Genomic DNA, 17955 nt, shown 5'->3' on the forward strand with positions numbered 1-17955 from the left:
TTTTAAATATTAATAAATTTATTATAATCTTATAAATATATATTCATTAGTACATTTCTAAGGAAGGTCTAATATAAACCTCTTTTTTTTCTTAGAAAAATTATAATACGGTGCGTGCCTGTGCTCTGAAAAATATAACTTTCATTTTTGTATTTTTTAAAATAGATTAATTTTTTTCCTGTGTTTTGTTTTGTTATATTATTATGTTATTTTGTCTATTTTTTGTATATTTTTTGTTAAGTGACTTATGAAATTACAAAAATACTCTTTTTATCTATAAAAACACATGAGCAAACTAGTTATATTTCTCAAACCATAAGAACCGTATTATAATTTTTTTAGGATACAAATTTTAATAGCTCTCATTTGACTTTTGTTTTTCTTGTTGATTTAAAGAAAAAGATAAAAAAAAAAATAAATGGAAGAAGCTACTAGTATAATGTAGCAAAATTTAGGAAAAAATTGGTATATTTAAAAAAAAAAAAACACAAAGACGAATTGATTGTATTTCGCAAAGTCATATGAATTATACTATAATTTTCACATTTTTTGTAATACATATTAAAATTTAGTCGATGAAAGACTATTGCCACAATTTGAACTCTAAATATATTAAGTTATTAAATAGGTATCACTTCATTTACGAGATTGTTTGGTAAAAGAACACTCATAATAAAAGATCGAGTATTTAATTTTTATGGATAAATAAAATTTCTACTTAAGCCCTTCCCCTTAGCACTTTACGCGGCACGAGCAAAACTAAAGATATGTTTAATAAATTAATTGTTTTGGTAGTTGTTAGCTGTTTTAGTAGTGTGCATTTATTTTAGTAGCTTGTAGCTATTTTCTAGTAGCTTTCCATAAAACGTTAAAAACTAGATGTTATACGAATTAACTTTTTATAAAATTTACCTTAATCTTTAAAAGTTACCTCGAAAGTTATATTACTGAACACTATAAAAAAAATACCGTTTTAACTTATTAAAATACTAAAAACTATTTAAAAAGTTAGTCGGAAAGTGGAGAAAAAAAAATCCAAACTGAGGTCTGAAATGTGTGTATTTTCTAATTTCACATGGGACAAATATAATCTATTGAAAAATAGATATAAAGTGCAAGAAGCTTAGATTCACTCAATAATTATCTCAGTGCCATAGGTTTACTATATCCCCACCTTATCCTATTTCCAAAAATCCCATTCACAAACAGATCACAACTCCATTGCCTGAAGAAATGATTACCAGCAGGTGACATAATTGAATCACTGTCTCAAGTCTCAACCATCGTGTGGTGGTATTGCTTTTAGAAAGGATTCTCAATTGCTATCAATGATGATAATAGTAGCAATATTTATTAACTATTTTATTACAAACTTCAAGAAATGAATATGAGCTTTTTGACCCACAAGTAGACCCAATAAGTCTTGCTTTCAGCAAACTCCAGCTATTACACTTTTCCTCTTTAGTCTTTAGAGGGGTCCAACAGACCAAAATCAATAAGCCCATTATTAGTCAAAAGAGTAGTATATAAGAAATAAAGAATAGGCAATCATACTTGTGACCTATTGCACTTACACTCTAATAATCTAATTTAAACTCTTACTAATAACTTATAATCTGCATAAAATTATAGAAAGATAATGAATTTTAAATTCAAAACATAAAAAAATTACCAATAAGATGCGGTTTAACGGGTCTTCTCCCGTCTGTGAAAAGTCAAAAATCACGAGTTTAAATTGACTTGTCCTTAGTGATATAAGAGTGTGTATTATATTTATTCTCAACTCAACTCGTTAAATTTATTAAAAAGAATTTTCTCAAGACCTAAAAAAATATTTATAAAAATGGTAGAGCCTTCAATTCCATATTTCAAACCTTAAATAATATTTACAAAGTGATAAAGCCTTCAAATCTCAAACTTTATAAAAAAAATTCGGTTACAAATCTAATTTACTTTTATAATTGAATCCATCAGTCAAATGTTAAACATTATTTTTTTAATATTTGATAATATAGCGTTTGAATCCATAGCGTTTGATAACATAGTATTTGAAAAATTCGATTACAAATCTAATTTACTTTTGTAATTGAATCCATCAGTCAAATGTTAAACATTATTTTGTTAATGTTCGATAATATAGCGTTTGAACTAACTTTTAAAAATTAAAATAATATTTTATAAAAGGTCAATGTATGTAATATTTAATTTTTAATATTTTATAAAAAACTACTCAAACAACTACTAGTTTCTCGATACTGATAAACTAGCTACCAACTGCTAAAACACCTATTTTACTTTTGGTACTCTTAATACAGTGAATATAACTGTTATAAGGGAGAGTGCTGAAAATCCAGAAACACCTCTCACTTCTTTTCTATATATATATAGAGAGAGAGTCACAGGCTGTCACACTATATACACTCCATAATTTCTTCTTCTCAACATGCTATTCTCTCTCCTTTTATTTTATTTGACTAATGGCCGAAAGATAAACGAACATGCAAAGGCAGAGTGTCCCCAAACACCTACAAAAATTAACACCTATAAATCAATAATCTATCCTTATATTACTTTTAAGGCCCACCAAAGTTTCATTTTCTGCTCATTTAAAGCGTCCGTGTCTGCTTCCCTTTATTTTTCCCTCAGCAAGCCTGGCGTGAGTGTGATTCACTTCATATAAAGCCCAACCGAAACACTCGTAAGGGACACTACACTATCCTACCATTTCTCTACAATGGACCTTCTCTCTTACTCTCTCTTCTCTCTGCTTCTCACTTTTCCTTTTGCTTACTCTCGAAGCTTATCACACAGCTCTACGACTATAATTCTTGATGTCAAAGCTTCGATTCAGAAGACCAAAGACATTTTCTCTACTGATGCTAAAACGACTATGCCGTTTAATCAACAAGGGAAAGGTTCATCTTCTTCGTCTTGGGTGACAATGGAGCTACATTCTAGAAATTCGATTCAAAAGACTTCACATACTGACTACAAATCACTTACCTTAGCTCGACTCCAGCGTGACTCCGCCCGAGTCAGATCTCTCACTACTCGTTTAGATCTTGTCATTCAAGGCTTTTCCACTTCAGATCTTAAACCGCTTGGTAGTGATTTGGAGTTCAAAGCTGAGGATTTACAAGGTCCTATTGTGTCTGGGACCAGTCAAGGAAGCGGTGAGTATTTCTCCCGAGTTGGAATCGGAAAACCGCCGAGTTCTGTTTATTTAGTGCTTGACACCGGCAGCGATGTCAATTGGCTTCAATGTGCACCCTGCGCCGATTGCTACCAGCAAGCCGACCCGATTTTCGAGCCGGCTTCGTCGACTTCGTATTCGCCTCTTACTTGCGATTCTAAAGAGTGCAAGTCTCTCGACGTGTCTGAGTGTCGCAACGGTTCTTGTCTTTACGAAGTGTCCTACGGAGACGGTTCGTACACTGTTGGCGATTATGTTACTGAGACTATCACTCTCGGCTCGGCTTCTGTTGAAAATGTAGCCATCGGCTGTGGACATAATAATGAAGGCTTATTTGTTGGAGCCGCCGGTTTGCTAGGACTTGGCGGGGGCTCACTTTCTTTTCCGTCTCAGATTAATGCTACTTCTTTCTCTTATTGTTTAGTGGATCGTGACTCTGACTCGGCTTCGACTCTCGAGTTTAACTCACCTATCCTACCTAGCGCCGTTACTGCTCCATTGCTTCGAAATCACGAGCTGGATACGTTTTATTATATTGGGATGACTGGACTCAGCGTAGGTGGTGAGTTGTTATCGATTCCTGAGTCAGCATTTAAAATCGACGAGTCAGGAAACGGTGGGATAATAGTTGACTCAGGCACAGCCATAACTCGGCTACAAACAGATGTGTACAACTCTCTACGCGACGCATTTGTCAAGGGCACGGAGGGTTTGCCTTCAACGAACAGTGTGGCTTTGTTTGACACGTGTTACGATCTGTCGTCAAAGTATAGCGTTGAGGTCCCAGCGTTGTCGTTTCACTTCCCGGATGGGAAGGTGTTACCGTTACCAGCAAAGAATTACCTGATACCGGTTGATTCAGACGGAACGTTTTGCTTTGCATTTGCCCCAACGGCCTCGGCGTTGTCAATTATTGGGAACGTACAGCAACAAGGGACACGTGTCAGTTTCGATCTGGCTAATTCACGCATTGGATTCGAGCCTAATAAATGCTAACGGTTAATGGAAAAATATTTATTATTATTATTTAATTCTTAGTGACTGTTTTACCCTTAGCAATTAAAATATTTTACTACCATTTATGAGTGGAAGAAGGTGCAACTTTCATAGGTGATGATGTATATATAAACGACAATGAAATGTAACCGTTACGCTGTTTCTGTTGTTGCATTGCACAAGTGGTATTGCAATTGGGGTGAGGAACCCTTCACTCGTGCAGGAACTTTGGGAGAGATTTTTCTTTTTAAGTTTTTATTGGGTGACTAAGTAGCTTTTTTGGTGGCATTGAGGAATAGGTCACGTGCAATTCATGGATTGGCTGAAGAAGTTTTGACCTTAACAATTTAACAAGTATTGTCTTTTTATGTCAGAAAATTCAGGTTTGAAGCTTGATATGCGAGAAAAGATTGGCTAAGTAGCTCTGGACATCTTGACATTATTTAAAATGAAAATTCTTGAAAAGAAATATATATATACTCAGGCATGTTTAGTTGGCTGAATACGAATGTAGGTGAGATTTCAATTCACCATTCTCTTGTTGAGCAGTCATCATGCAGTGAAATGGTAATGAGTAATGTAATAAGTTAAGTAATAGGGATTCTTATCCTCCCTCTAAAATCCCATTACGAGTATGTTTAATATAAAATAAGAAATGAAATATTATTTATATATTGTATCTCAGTTGACAACACAGACCGGATATTTAGAAAAACTCTCAGATTCGACCCTAACTAAACATATCTATAGGAAAGGGTACTGTGATTAAGTATCGAGCCAGATTTAGTCGGTCCCTAGCACTAGGGTTTGGATACCGGTAGTTCATAAAAAAAAAAAAAAAAAAAAAAAAAAAACGAAATGAAATATTGAATAGAATGAGTTGAAATTATACTAATGGAAGAAATATACTTAAATTAGTAAAACGGCCATTATACTCATATCAATCAATTTACTATAAATTAATTTATTCAATCAATTATTTTATTATATAAGACCCTTCTTTTAAGATAATCATATGATTAGTTTTAATATTTGGGAATAATGAGAAAAAAAAAATTTCTCAATCTATAATTTTTATCATAATATATATATATATATTTTAAATGTAACATTCATGCGAGTGAAAATATAATGACAAAAACATTAAAAAAAATTATTACTTTAATTCAAGGGTCCATTTGATATTTTATTTCGTCAAATAAACAATATTCAAAGAAAAGTAAATATGGTACGTTACAAATTTATAATAAACTAAAGGTATTTATGGTATTTTAACTATCCGCAATAAAAATTCAGAGGGGAGGTCTAAAAATCCCTATTGCATGCTTTATTCTAAAACTCATCAACTGTTATATAACTTGTTTTCTATTGAACAGAGGAACAAGGAATTGTGATTACATAATAATTTAAATAACTAAATTTTTGTTTTAAATCTGAAATTGTTATTATTGAAAAAAATTTATTTAAATTTCACTTTTAATCCAAGCCTGAAGACTCGTGTTTAAGCCAAAAGTATATTCTTTTCCCTTACTCAACAAACTTATTGGGTCATTGATTTCTTATGGACTCGATACATTTGTGCTGTCGCGTGCACAATGCTGGGGTTTGTTAATTGGGCTAAGCTAGGCCAGGCCTATTTGTAGGTAGTTCATGTGGTCCATTACCCTTTTCACCCAAACCCAATCTTCAATGCCACTCGTCTTTTGACTTTTGCCCACCAGAACCAGTCTATACTTTGGCCCACCAGAATAGCACGATAATAAATGAATATACAGTCTAACAATACGTATATATGCAAATCTCTATTTTTTTTAAATATAAAATAAAAAAATCAATTATTTAATTTTATTCCTAATAAAATAAACGGTTCAAAAACTAAAAAGCAAGCTATTCAAATTGCGATAAACATTAGATATAATTAAAATTTGCTAATAGCCGAATCCGTTGAATGTTTTAAAATTGTAAGCTTAATTACTCAAAAGACTGTCAGCTTTTAGCGTATTATTAAAAAATATAAAATTACAGCAATCCAAAATTTCACCTTTTCTTTTATTATTATGAGAGTTTGTAGGAAAAGGGCAAAAAAAGGAGAGATTTGTATCTGCGAGTTTTTATTATAAGTATATGGTTAAAATCCTTAAATTAAGAAGTACGATAGGTCCTTATATATTTTGGTTTCACAGAAATTTTTATGAATTTATGTATTTGGCAAAGAAAAATGTTAAAAAACTCAAAGACATGAAGACATCTGGGTTTATTGTTTGTTATTATTGAGTTATATTCAGTTCAGTAACAGCTAGTTAGACTTCCAAATCTATTGTAGCTAACTACCGATGGAACTAACATGAAAATCAAACAGATTATTACGATTTGGTTCGATCAAGTGTTTAAGAGAGATTTGATTAATTATTTTATTTGGTTCGAATCGAATTTATTATTTTGGTTTGAATCGATTGGGTTTAAAATCGAATTGAAATGGCAAAAATCACCATAATAGATCGAACTAATTGGTTCAGTTTGTGTCGGTTTGATTCAGATGCCAATTCAGTTTGTTGTTAAAAAATTCAATTTGTATTTGATGACCTCAGTTCGGATCGGTTTGAACTGACCGTTTGCTCAGCCTTAGTTTTTCGTGTCAGAAAATGGAATTCAGGATATCACAAGATTTTTTTATCAAAATTTATGGATTAAAATATGTATTCAACCCCTTATCTATAATATATATAAATGTAGGAATATGGAGGAGAATAATGCTATTTCCGATAGCGTCTTTGATGAAATTTAAGATATCTTAAAATTACCTTAGTTATAGCCATTTGGAAAATTACATTTTATTAGTTGATTGAATATATTTATAAAAATTATTTTTAAGCTAATCATGTTTGGTCTGATTGTTTTCTCACTTATATGAGGAGTGAGAGGTCTCGAGTTCAAGGTTTCTTGACCATAAGTGTTTTCACCAATTTGGTGAGTGAATGATTATTCTTTGTTATTTAGCCACAGTGTTATTTTGGCTTATCAGGACTCCTAACGAATAAAAAAAATATTGTTATATATATATATATATATATATTATTAAGCTTTTCAAAATTTTTATTTTTATTTTTACTAAAATTATTTTTTAATAAATATATACGATAATGAGACATTTAAAAATTTTTTTATATTTTATTTATTAAATATTTAATTCTTTTAGGATATAGATAAAAATAAAATATATTATTTTTATTAATATTATTTTTTCTTTATATTTGTATACTTTGATTGGATATATTTTTTCAAAAATAAATTTTCAAATAGAATATATATAATATTTTATTTAGGAGAGAGATAAAAAAAGAAGAAAAAAGTTTGTTATTTTATTAATATTTTTTTTCTTTATGTTCATAAGATTTGATTGGATATATTTTTTAAAAAATAAAATTTCAAATAAAATTTATATAATTAAATATGAGATGGTAAACACTTGAAAATTTTAATTTAAAAAAATATATATAATATTTTATTGATATATTTATATATCTATATCAGTGAAACGTTTTTTTATTACATGAATTTTGAAAGAGTTTTATTCTTAATAATATTTTTTTTTTCGTTACTGATTATTATGCAACTATTGTTATTTTTAGTAAAAGATTTATATTTCCTTTGCAATAAATAGATGGCTTATTAATGATTAAGCATTTTTTAATTTTCTTGATACTTTTTTCTCTTATATTCTAAATATGTTTGATTTAAAAGAAAATAATGTTTAGAAAACTAGAAAAAACTAGAACTATATATTTCTGTTTAGGTCACTTTTGGACTTCAAGAAGTTGTGGGTATGTAGTAATATTGCCACTGTAGCTAAAGTGATTTACATTATCAATTTAAATTATCTTCTTATTTAATTTCTTTTACCTAGCATAGAAAATAATTTATTATTATTTTTCATTATAGTTGTATATAGATATTGATTTGGATTAAAAACAAAGGATTAAAGATTAAGTGATGGCTTGATTTTCTTTTTGGGCACCTATTAGGATTTTAAAAATTTGCGTTTTTAAATTAGGGATTAAATGATTATGTCTAGGGATTGGGTTGAACTTTATTCTGATATCACTTTATTATATAAACATAGAACTAGTGCATAAGCAGTAGTATCGCAAGTAGGTTGTACACAAAGTGTAATACAAATTAATCCCTTATTTTAATCTAAATAAAACTTATACTTTAATATTGGTCAAATGCATATTTTGAATCTTGTACTTTTTCAAAAAAACATTGTGGCCCCTTATACTTTGCGGGATATCTATTAGGTATCTCTATTTACTTTTTTTGCATCTAATAAGTACCTCGCTGGGGTAAACTAAGCACGTGCAATGCAAACAGAATGACTTGGAAAAAAAGCTAATGACATGTCATAAGTGTCTAGTGCAGTACAGGCCACATCGACATCTTCTGTTCCCTCTTCTACTCTTCCCTCTTACTATCTCACAACTCGCGATAGTTTCGCCTTCCTTAATCCTATCATAAATCAGGATTTATTTTCATATATGTTACTGTCTGTGGACTCTGTTTATGTACATCCTTTTTTTTCTTTCTGCCTTTCAAATTCAATTTTATTTCTTTTTGTCTGTTGGAGTTATTTTGTTCCCTTCATATCATGGACTCTGTTTTACAAGCAAATTCAATTTTGTTTCTTTTTGTTGGTTAGAGTTATCTTCTTTCCTTTATACGGTGGACTCTATTTTTCAAAATTCATTTTTAGCATTGTGTCAATAAGAATTATTTTTATGAAAGGCTAAATGCATTTAGAGGCCATCTTTAAAAATGACTGAGAAAGAATTCAATGTCCATATCAGAAATTCTCCGTTATAGATTTGACACACATACAAGGGCCTCTCTTTGAGCTTAGCCTTCATGAAATTATAAACTAATCTAAGCACACAATATATGTGGCTATATCAAGCATCCTTATTATAGTTGAGTGGCTACTTAAATTTGCTTTTCAATGTAGTGCATTTGTAGACTTAGTAATTACTATCCCAACTTTCTTTCAAGTTTTAGGTATATAGTAATATGATTTTCTCCTTTGGATGGATTTTTTCATGGATATAGATCTTGAGCTCCCTTCTTGTGAGCAAGAAAAACTAGATACTAGATCAAATATAATTATAAATATTGATGTCATGGATAGTGCAGATGGATTGCATGTTTTCACTCTCTTCACACTTGTTTGGATATTAACGCACCACTTTTTGCGTGACGAGGTATTTATTAAATACAAAAAAGGTGAATAAAAGAACCTAATAGGTCTCTAAGGGGCCATGAGATTTTTTTTGATAACGTACATGGTCCAAATTATATTTTTGGCCCTTTAATATTATATAGATGAAATGAGTATATATTTTTTATAAATTAAATTAAATAAATCTTAACTTATGCACTTGTATATAATTTTATAAACTATCCACCATTGAATTGTAAAACTGCATAATTTATCATCCTAATTAAATATACTAAATTACCTATTAGAAGCTAAGTACTAAATAGCTGGCCCAAACATTAAATCTTTATCAAAAAAATAAAAAAAATATATGATATGAAAAAAGAAAAATGAAGCCATTATCAACCATCTCATGACTCAAGGCAAGGAAATACTGTGCAGATTGCATAAACTCCATTGATTTTAGATTTTCAGTGACAGCTCAGCTAAGAAAAATGAAATAATTCTGAATGCTTTACATGTGGTTCCATGAAATTAAATATTGTAATGTGACCATCTCTTTTGAACAATTGACCTTTTTGCTTGGTGGGGTTGATACAGACAATCATTGTGGATAAGGATAAAATTTTATTAACAAAATGTTAATAACTACAACCAAATCTATTATGGGGTTTTCATTAGCCGGCTTTATTTGAAAATAAAATGTTTTTTTTTATCAAAAATTTGTAAATTCATATGGTCATCGTGTTACAAGTTGGACCTTGTTGGATTTAATCTGTTTAATACACAATAAATTTCATTTTGGGATTCTTATTATCTTTCTCTTTATAATTTATTCTATTTAAATAAAAAAAAAATCTGTTAAGCTGAAATATATTTTAATACTTGAACCGCATGTTATGATAATAAATAATTGCCTGTCCTACTTAGAAAAAAACGTATATCATTTTAAAGTTTTCTTTTACTTATTAAACATTATTAATTTATAAAATTATACAACTATTCAATATTTCAACTCAAGCCATCCTATTAACACTTTTAATTCATAAAATCAGCTCAATTAAATATTTTGTAAAATTATTAAAAATATAAAAATTATAGTTTTAAAAAATTATCCTAACTAGTAACCACATTATGATATTATTAAAATAAAAATAAAATATACATTTATTAAAATTACACTAACTTTAAAGATATAATAAATTTCGAGTAAATTTTGAAATGCAATATTTTTTTTTTTTGAAAAAATGGAAGGATGATTCCATGTATTTGGCAAATGGCTCTTTCTTATAGAATTCAAACATAATTACATCCAGTATACTTTGAATTCAAACATAATTACATCCAGTATACTTTTGAAAACATACATTAAAACAAAATCATTACGACGTTCCAAAAGCCAAATTTTATGCTAAAAAAAAAACACGAAAAACGAAAAGAAAACAAAAAAAAAAGAAATATTGCGCGTGTCAATGCAATAGTACGCCATTCTCTTTCTTTCCTTTCCCTTTGACAGCCCAAAGAAGCAACCGTATTAGCGAATCAACACGCACAACCGTATTAGTCTCTGGCTCTAGCCGTTGAGTTTCAGTTTCCCTTTCCCCTCCATTTCTCACAACGTTCCTCATTATTCTATTAACAACGTCCATTGACCATTTCCTTTTTGGTCGCTCTGTTCACGTTTCCGCACGCTTTCTCTCTGTTTACTTTGACAAATCTCCCTCCTCCTTCTTCTTCTGCTTTTCTTCATTTCTCACTCAATTTACTCTAAACAACAATGCTTTGATCAATCAATACGCCAATCCTTCAATCTTTATCTCTGTCCACCGTTATGAGTGATTCTCAGAGCTCCTCCTCCGATTCCGACTCCACCTCTGTCGGCGCCATCGATCAGGTCCGTCCTTCTCTTTTCTATTCTATCTAATAATTCAAGCAGTCACTGGTCCTTTTTTTTTTTTTTTTTTTTTTTTTTTTCTGTTCTGCTAGTTAATTTTGATAGCTTATAAAGTGTAAACACTTCATAATTACTGTTTTCGTTTTCTTTTTCCCTTCTTTCTGCCTATGTATGCTGAAATTAACAGTTAAATATTCTGTCGAGTTCTATGATTAAACAAGGCTATTAAACTTCTCTTTTAATCGAATTTATGATTTTTTTTGTTCATTGTAGTCTAATGTAAATACGTTTCATGATCTTCATTAATGCTAAATTGTCAGTATTGGAGACTATATGTTTTTGACAGTATTTTAAATTGTCAAATTTCCTGAATTAGTTTTATTTATCTGATTTTGTTCTTCCTTGTTGGTCTTAGAATGTAAGGAGGAGTCAAAGAAGTGGAAGCGGTGGTCAAATCCTGGTTCCTGACTTACCACGGCTATGGCATGATGTTTTCTGGTTAGGAATCTTCTTATTTCATTTGATCGGATTAGGACTTGCTCTTGCAGTTCTTGGACTTAATAGGTTTAAGAAATCAGATAGGTTTAATATTGATAGATTCACAACTGGCTCCAAGGGGAATAACCAGGGATTGACTGAGGATTATTGGCCAATGTATGCTCTTGCTGGTGGAGTTGGAACTGTACTTGGGTGGACTTGGTTGTTGTTGCTTGGTTCTCGAGCAAATCAGATGATGAAGATAGCGGTTCATATTTTGACTACTTATCTTGCTGTGATCAGTGTCCTGTGTTTCTGGTGTGAGCAGTTTTTCTGGGGGGTTGCATTTGCAATTGGTGCTGCGTTGCAGTTTTTGTATGTCATATGTGTCATAGACAGGTACGAACTTTGCAACACTGTGGTTTTGAAATATAACTGGTTTGGCATCACTATGGATGTTGTCGTCTAACATGCAACTCATATATGCACAAGGTCACAGAATGTTTAGGTGTTCCTTTGAGCTCTTTCATGCTTTTTCCTCATTAATGATTGGGGGCAAGTGTTGTTAGATTAGCTTCTTTATTACATGAGTTTTACATGGGACTGTATACTCATTCTTCAGTCCAACATTATATTGGTTCTAAAGGAAAAGGGGGAATAAAAAAGAGCAAAGAATTGACATATATAGAAGTCTTCTCAAACCAAAAGTTCTTGACTTCTTTTGTATTGTCTATGCTAAATATTAAGACTTAAGAAGGTATTGATCTTAATATAAAATTAATATTTTGAATAGTTTTTATACTTCTGATATTTTTTGTCTGTTTTTATTTTATCTTCAAAAAATGTTTATAAGGATCTGAAGAGTTAACGTTGATGTCAAAAATAATTCATTGGAATCTATTTAGCATAATTACTTTTATAAGTCGTATCGATTATTAACATGATGCTCTTGGTCTTGCTATCCAAAATTTGAAGTTGGGGCAACTAATTAATGGGCAAAATGCCTCCCTGTATGTTTCAAAATAATTCCATAAATATCATGAGTCCAATTGTGTTACATGTCTATGGCATCAGTTTTACTGCTCTAGTATTTTTTGATTTGCAATCAAATTTCTAAACATAAATGTTGAAAGGAAATTGTAGCATCTGATGTGACCCCCTGTTTTCAAATAAACTAGGCTTGAAGGTTATAATTATAATTGAACTCTATCCTCTTAATGGACAAGCTAATATATTTTTTTCCTCTTAATGGAGTTTGTGCAATATGCTAATCTGCAAGCCTAACGTCAATTTTATACTTAAATCTGATAGAGAAGGTGACATTTCATAACATAATGTAGTTTCAAAAATTATTTTTTATGCATCAGCAACAAACCAATGGCAGTTGCTGTTCTTAAATGTTTGGGAGTGAAGTGTTTTTTTTTTTAATAACATAATTGGAATGAATTTTATACTTTCTTGTCCAGATTGTTTGTTCAACAGTTTACCTATTGTATCTAAATCTCTCTCTCTCTCTCTCTCTCTCTCTCTCTATGCCTCTTGCTTGCCACTCTTTCACTCATTCTCATACATGCAACTGTTGTAGATTGACGAATTGGAAATTTGGATTAGTAAGATTATGTCTGACAGTTGCTGTTCTTCCATAGACTTCCATTTACCATGTTGGTGCTGCAAAAAGCTGTGAAGATGGTATGGAGTCTTCCTGAAGTTACAAGAGTTGCATATGCATTCATGCTAGTTATGCTTTTATGGATGGGGATATGGTCCTTTGGAGTAGCTGGTGTTGTGGCTTCAAGCATGGAGGATGGTGGACGCTGGTGGCTTCTTGTGGTGAGCTGGCAAGTTTTGCTCTTTATTCCATTTCTATCTATGGGATGAGAACACCGAGAAAGTTCTATCTTAGTCTAAATTGTAGAACACTTCTAATGCTGTTAATTGCATACCCCAGATTCTCTCAGTAAGCTTGTTTTGGACGGGCGCAGTCCTCTGTAACACTGTGCATGTTATAGTGTCTGGGATGGTGTTCCTCGTTCTTATTCATGGTGGTCGAGAAGCAACATCAATGCCTCCTAACCCAGTGATGAAGTCAATAAGGTATGCTGTTACAACATCTTTTGGCAGCATTTGCTACGGATCACTCTTCACAGCTGCAATTAGGACATTGCGGTGGGAGGTAGGCTTATTCAAAATTTTCTTCTCTGAACCAGTTCACTACCTTCTTTTTGTATTTTTTTTCTCTGTTTTCTCCATCTAGTTTAACTTGTGAGTATATTTTAGATCAGGGGATTGAGGTCAAAGATAGGCAAGAACGAGTGCTTGCTTTGCTGTGTTGATTTTATGTTTCATCTCGTGGAGACTCTTGTCCGGTTCTTTAACAAGTATGCCTATGTTCTGGTAATTTCTGTCAACATTCCTTTTCTTCTAAATCTAATGCTTGCATCTTAGAGGTTCTTAAAATGTCATGGTGGTTTTTGACTTGAGAAATGCCCTATTACTCTCCAGGGATAGATTTCGAACAAAAATTGTACTGATAGTCACCCCCAACTTTTCATTTAGTTTTATTAAAGTCCCATAACTACAATTCATTGTTTTTAGTTACTAAACTTGATTTTTGTTTCAAAAGGAGGTCACCCATCAGAATATGGTAATCGGAATGGTAACACAAACTAAAAATCACATACACCATTTGAGGATTTCCCCTTTCCTCTTCAGGGATGGATTTCGAGTAAATTATATTGACGATCATCCAACTTTTCACATTGTTTCACTAAAATCATATATCTTCAATTGTTGTTTTTAATTACTGAACTTTGTTTTTTGCTTCAAAAGAATATCATCCATCGAAATCCTGGTAATCGAAATAGTAACATGCACTAAAAATCACATATTTCACAAAAAAAAGAAAAAAAAACCTTGATTGCAGAAGAATATAGGAGAGAGGAAAAGGAAGGTTATAAAATACAAATAGTATAGTGGAAAATTCTTTTTCTTTTTCTGTTTTTAACTTTTTTCATTTAGGTGACATCATTTGCTAACTAGATTAATAAGGAGGTCCCAAATTAGTTTATTATGATTTTGTAAATGAAATGTTCTATTTTTTGTACTATGCTGGTCCTTCTTGTCATTGGATTTTTGTGGATGACCCCTGTATTGAAACAAAAATCAGAGTTTAGTGACTAGGGAATAACAAATTGAAGTGATATGACCTTAATGAAAAGTTTGGTGACCGTTAAGGTAATATACCTGATAGATATATTTTGTCCCAATGACATTTTTGACATTATGTCTTTGACAATTATAATCTAGGACTGTGTTTAATTTAATTTTGACTAGTTAGGTTTATGTTTTGGTACCAGGGCATTGCCTTATCAGCTTATTGACCTCAATTAAGGGAAAGAATTTTTATATGGAAATACTGAGAACAGGAAGAAAATTATTTGTAGAAACATTGAGAACATAAATGGATTTTGGAGCAGAATATTAAGCAACTTTGTAACAGGTTTAATGGTATTGGTCTAGCGAGTGGAATGGGGTTTTCAAAGTCTTTGAATGTGTGGACTAAGAAATTGAAATATAGAAATCTGATGTCTGATGTGCAATTTATTCTTGGTTAGCTATGATGAAAAGAAGATGAATTTTATGGCACAAAAAGGTTTATTCAGTTGATATGGAAGGCCAGAGGACAAACCAAATTTGTTAATGTAAAAAATGTGATCCCAAACAGCTTCATGGGATATAATTAAAACGTTTGAGTAGCACTACCGATGGCTGCCTTAATTTCAGAATTGGTAATATGCTTTGTGGGAATGCATTATGTTTGGATGTAGATGAATATGAAACTGAGAAAACTTGGTTAGTTGTCAAGATTCATCATGAAATTGTGAATTTTGCTTAATGCGATTTCAATATGATGTAACAAAACATTCAGAAGACTTACCTCCTACTTTTCTGAGGTTCTGATGCATTAATTTCATGATATATTTCTCCATTTTACATTTGGACCCGTAAGCTTTTGGGAGCATTTGATGAGCTGCAGATACATTCTAATTTTTTTCCTCCACCATTTCCTTGGAGGAGGGTGATTTACTAATTAAAAGTCTACATCCTTTTACCTTGTTCTTGAGATCTGCTGTCCATTGGAAGCTTCTTGTCTCAACAGTCATATATAATTATCTGAATCTCAACTATTTTATCAAGATTTTCATAAAGTTACCCTCTTAAGATGAAATATTCAAGGTGGAGTATATTTCCCCAGCTAGTATTGTAGGAGTTCAGTATTTTGGTCTTCTGAGACATAGTTGAATTGCCATAACTGACTGCAGATTATTAACAATACTATGGTTTGCTCTTTCCTTTCAGATAGCTGTTTACGGCAAAAGTTTTAACCATTCAGCAAGGGATGCTTGGGAATTATTCCAATCAACTGGAGTTGAAGCACTTGTGGCTTATGATTGTTCAGGTGCTGTTCTGTTGATGGGAACACTTTTATGTGGGCTAATCACAGGAACTTGTTCAGGTGTTTGGGCCCATCTCAAATGGAATGATAGAGTAACTATGGTAGGACCCACTGCAATGTTGATGGGAATGGTGTTGGTAAGTTTTTGCTCTTTCTCATAATGTTCATCTTTTCACTAATCACTCATAGAATTAGATAACCAGAAATCAAATGAATAGATATTAGTCTGAATCACAACCCAACCGCTGCTGCCAAAACCATATCTTGTGTGTATGGTTGTGAATGACATTCTAACCGTAAAGCATATATTTACCCCAGGTTGGACTAGCCATGGTTGTGGTTGAGAGTGCTGTTACATCTATATATATATGCTATGCAGAAGACCCTTTGTTGATTCACAGATGGGATGCTGAATTCTTCAACCAATTATCGGAAATGCTGCACCAGCGTCTACAACATAGAAGTGCTCGAGCAAGGGAAGTATTGACCCACAATCGTTTTGATATTAACACTCAAGAAACTATCCCTGTCTGAAAAAACACTCATCTTGATTTACAAAAACACATGACTGCAATTTACTGAACCATAATTTATTAATCCAAGTACATTAAATGCTGTGTTTATTTTGGATACAATGTTGGGACTCTCTTATACATAAATGAAAAAAAGTTAGATCACAGAAGGAGGATTGCAATAGTGTTGTTGGTTGAGCTGTCTTGATTACCAAACTTTAGGATCCATATGATATTCGTGTTATTTTTTGGTTTTCTGGATGTTGTCCAGTAGTTCTTTCTCGGTGACTATTGTCTAATTTCGCTAGACGGCGAACCTATAGGCTATTGCAAGCTTTCAGGTGCTGTTATATGGTAGTGGATGTTTCTGCAGTTGATGACGGATTACCTCAGTGTTGTAAATTTTATTTTTATTTAAAAAGTCATATTTAAGTATTTTTAAAAGGAATATCACAGTTATCAAGATTTGAAATTTCCATTAAGAAGACTCATGTTGGAATTTTAATTTCATGATTAACTGTCTCTAAATGATTGCTTGGATGGATGGAATAAGAATTGAATGAAATGTATACAGATTTCAAATAGAAACTATGAATTATTAAATCAATAGAATTTCATGTTTCTATTGTTTGGTTGAGAAACATGATTCATGGTTTTGAAAGATATCATTACGTAAAATTCTAGAATTGCGGTAGAATGTTAATGGAGAATTATGTATCTCATTAATATATATTAAAAACAATTATTTGTTATACAATAATCAATTAAACTTAAACAATAAATTTCACCATTGTATGAAATTCTTGAAGTTCATTGATTAACCTCTAATTAAAGCCATGTTCGGTAAAATTATTTTTTATATCTTTTATAAAATATTATTTTAATCTCGTTCAAATGTTATGTTAATAAATACTATGAAAAATAACGTCTAGCGTTTTAATTAAAAACTGCTTAATAATATTAATCGTTGAATAAAAACAGAGACAAGCCATAAGAGGGGCCGATTCATTAAAATTCAGGACTGAAATATGGAATTTTGAGATTTTGGGCATCATCTTTGTAAGTAGCTATATTTTTTATACTGTTCGGTAAGGTAAATGCTATAATTAGTAGCTTTTAATTAAATCCTACCAAAAAAACAACTAATTTTATTAAACAGACTTTTTGATTTCAATTCTAGTCTCGGTTCAGGATCAAGTTTGGTTTGATCCTTTATAA

General features: G+C 31.3%; 2 protein-coding genes across 2 annotated transcripts; both read left to right on the forward strand.

The window, feature by feature from the left end:
- The first annotated feature begins 2580 nt into the window (after positions 1 to 2580).
- LOC105641996 (Eukaryotic aspartyl protease family protein) lies at positions 2581 to 4477 on the forward strand. The gene has a single exon (XM_012226661.4). The coding sequence runs from the start codon at positions 2735 to 2737 to the stop codon at positions 4187 to 4189; it is 1455 nt and encodes a 484-aa protein (XP_012082051.1). The 5' UTR covers positions 2581 to 2734; the 3' UTR covers positions 4190 to 4477.
- A 6419-nt stretch (positions 4478 to 10896) lies between these two features.
- On the forward strand, positions 10897 to 16991 carry LOC105641997 (Plasma-membrane choline transporter family protein). The gene is made up of 7 exons (XM_089715619.1): positions 10897 to 11292; positions 11708 to 12168; positions 13416 to 13599; positions 13718 to 13942; positions 14047 to 14163; positions 16129 to 16362; positions 16544 to 16991. The coding sequence occupies exons 1-7, from the start codon at positions 11230 to 11232 to the stop codon at positions 16757 to 16759; spliced, it is 1500 nt and encodes a 499-aa protein (XP_089571745.1). The 5' UTR covers positions 10897 to 11229; the 3' UTR covers positions 16760 to 16991.
- Positions 16992 to 17955: the final 964 nt, after the last annotated feature.

Source organism: Jatropha curcas, chromosome 10 (assembly GCF_041381405.1).
Source record: "Jatropha curcas cultivar XTBG-Jc1 chromosome 10, XTBG_Jcur_1.0, whole genome shotgun sequence".
NCBI lineage: Eukaryota > Viridiplantae > Streptophyta > Magnoliopsida > Malpighiales > Euphorbiaceae > Jatropha > Jatropha curcas.

What these genes read in the sequence shown, in the direction of transcription:
- LOC105641996 (XM_012226661.4), top strand. Translation starts at nt 2,735, where the DNA reads ATGGACCTTCTCTCTTACTCTCTCTTCTCTCTGCTTCTCACTTTTCCT.
- LOC105641997 (XM_089715619.1), top strand. Translation starts at nt 11,230, where the DNA reads ATGAGTGATTCTCAGAGCTCCTCCTCCGATTCCGACTCCACCTCTGTC. An exon ending in GACGCTGGTGGCTTCTTGTG is followed by an intron (nt 13,600 to 13,717) that starts GTGAGCTGGCAA and finishes TGCATACCCCAG; the next exon opens with ATTCTCTCAGTAAGCTTGTT. An exon ending in ACAAGTATGCCTATGTTCTG is followed by an intron (nt 14,164 to 16,128) that starts GTAATTTCTGTC and finishes CTTTCCTTTCAG; the next exon opens with ATAGCTGTTTACGGCAAAAG.